Source organism: Acanthisitta chloris, unplaced genomic scaffold (assembly GCF_000695815.1).
Source record: "Acanthisitta chloris isolate BGI_N310 unplaced genomic scaffold, ASM69581v1 scaffold2026, whole genome shotgun sequence".
NCBI lineage: Eukaryota > Metazoa > Chordata > Aves > Passeriformes > Acanthisittidae > Acanthisitta > Acanthisitta chloris.
This window is the reverse complement of record NW_008677416.1, coordinates 1-2,201: the sequence shown is the minus strand read 5'-3', so window position 1 is coordinate 2,201 and position 2,201 is coordinate 1. Positions and strand designations below refer to the sequence as shown.

At 54.2% G+C, this 2,201-nt stretch overlaps 1 protein-coding gene across 1 annotated transcript in view; it reads right to left on the bottom strand.

Annotated features, from left to right (window-relative positions):
• IGHMBP2 (immunoglobulin mu binding protein 2) overlaps positions 1 to 1,217 on the bottom strand; it is a gene marked incomplete at its 5' end in the record, with an annotated part of 29,866 nt that extends 28,649 nt beyond the window's left edge. The window contains 2 exons of the mRNA XM_009076475.1: positions 628 to 820; positions 1,048 to 1,217. Coding sequence (XP_009074723.1) covers positions 628 to 820; positions 1,048 to 1,217 — 363 coding nt within the window. The remainder of the gene's footprint in view (positions 1 to 627; positions 821 to 1,047) is intronic.
• Between the last annotated feature and the right edge of the window lie 984 nt (positions 1,218 to 2,201).

Below are 2,201 nucleotides of genomic sequence, written 5' to 3'. Positions count from 1 at the left end.
GGAATTACTTTGGAGACTCCCAAGGGCCCAGAGATAGCCTGTGGGCACAGACTAAACTCTTTCAAAGCTGCACAATGTTACCCCACCTAATTCCTGCATCCCCTAATCATCCCACACATATCCCTGTGCTAGTCAGGCTTCCACCTCCCATTATTCCAGCCAAATGTGCCTTTCCAGCACATTAATCCAGCAAAGAGATATTCATTTCTCCTGCCAGGATGGAAAAGGCTCTACATAGAATCCAGTGAGTAGCAGAAGTGATGCAGCTGGACCAAAATACACAGCTGGGTGTGGGATGAGGGGTGGGAGAGGAACAGAAAAAGGGAAGAGCAGGACCAGCCAGCAGGTAGGTAAATTTAGGCTGTTGTGAGGCTGTAGCATGACAAATCCCACTGAGTTATCCTTGGGATTCCCTCAGCGGTCAGCACAGGAAGAAAGGCATAGCCCAAAGGTGGATACCTCCTCTCAGTGGAGCTGCTGTAGGAGTAAGAGGAATGAGATGGGGAAGGAGAAACCAAGCCTAGTGAATAAACAGGGATCTGTCCAAGAAGAGCTTTTCCAGATTAAACCTGGGAATTCTCATGTGGGTCTTGCACCCCAGGTGAGCTGCAGCCCCATGGCCTTTACCTTTTCAGCCTGTTGTAGGTGACATCATTGGCCAGCTTGAGCAGGCGGAAGGAGCACTCCCGGTCCACACTCAGTGTGCCCTCACGGGACTCCTCCAAGGCCACTGTCACTGCTTTGGAGGTGACACGTGTCACGACACCCGTGCACAGTGGGTCACCTTGCCCAGCTGAATCATAGAGCCCCACGATGTCCCCTGCAAAGGCAAGTTTGAAGGGAGAGCATGAAGCAGGCAAAGAGAGAAGCTGTGGCTGCCCCATCTCTGGAAGCGTTCCAGGCTAGGTTGGACAGGGCTTGGAGCAACCTGAGCTAGTGGAATGTGTCCCTGCCCATGGCAGCAGGGTGGAACTGGATGGGCTTTAAGGTCCCTTATAACCCAGGCCATTCCATGACTCTATGACCTCTTTGGAAGGAGTCACTTACCAGGCCCAAAACTGTTGGAGGGCAGCTCAGCATCCGAATCCCATTTCCTGGGCTGGAATGTCACGAGGAGCCGCCCGTAGAGGCCAGTTCTCTGGCTGGTGACTTGGAGCTTGAGCAGACAGACACCTCTCCGCTGCAGTTCCTTCAGGGAGATGCTCTCTTGCCATGCCCTGGGAAGCACATACAGGTGTGAACACCATCGGGGGAGCCTGAGAGTCAAAGCTGCAGGTGACAGAGCGGAATGACTGCGTCCCTTCTCCTGGAACCTCTGTCCTCAAGGCTGGGTAAGGGTCTGCACCTCCAACATGGCCCAACACAATCTGGGGACTCCTGGTGACACACTTGCCCTCCCCAGTGCCATGAGTCCACCTAAGCCAGGTGGGATTTGGTTTCAGCTCGAGCCCTGGGGCAGGAGGGAAAAGCTGGGTCTCAAACACTTCCTGGGGTCTGGGGACGGAGAAAGTAAGTCCCAAGGTGATGCTAAGGTGAGATTGGATCCTATAGGTCACAGCAAGCTCTAAAGAGAGTCAAAGAGGGATTCCTATAGGGATGACTCCAGCAGGATTTCCCATGGATCAGAGCCATACGGAGTGCATTTCCAATAGGTGACAGTGGGTCCCAGGTGAAGGTCCCTTGGGGTCCATGGTGAGGGTCGCTCAGGTTCCCATAGGTGACAGGGGGTCTCTGGTGAGGGTCCCTCAGCATTTTCTCTAGGAAACAGCAGGTCCCAGGTGAGGGTCCCTAAGCTTTCTATAGGTGGCAGCAGGTCCCAGGGAGGGTCCCTATGGTTCCTATAGGTGACAGCAAGTCCCAGGTAATGGTCCCTCAGGGTTTCCTATAGGTGACAGAGGGTCCCGAGTGAGGGTCCCTTAGAGTTTCCCATAAATGACAGCAGGTCCCAGGGGGATTCCTTTGGGTTTCCCACAGGTGAAATTGAGTCCCAAGGGAGGATTCCTCGGGGCCCTAAGGAGGGTCCTTCGGGGTTTCTTACAAGTGACAACAGCTCCCAGGTTAGGGCCCTATAAGTAACAGAGCGTCCCGAGGTGAGGGTCCCTAAGGTTCCTGTAAGTGACAGCAATTCCCAGGTAGGGGTTCCTCAGGATTTCCTATAGGTGACAGTGGGTCCCAGGTGAGGGTCCCTCGGTATCCCAGGG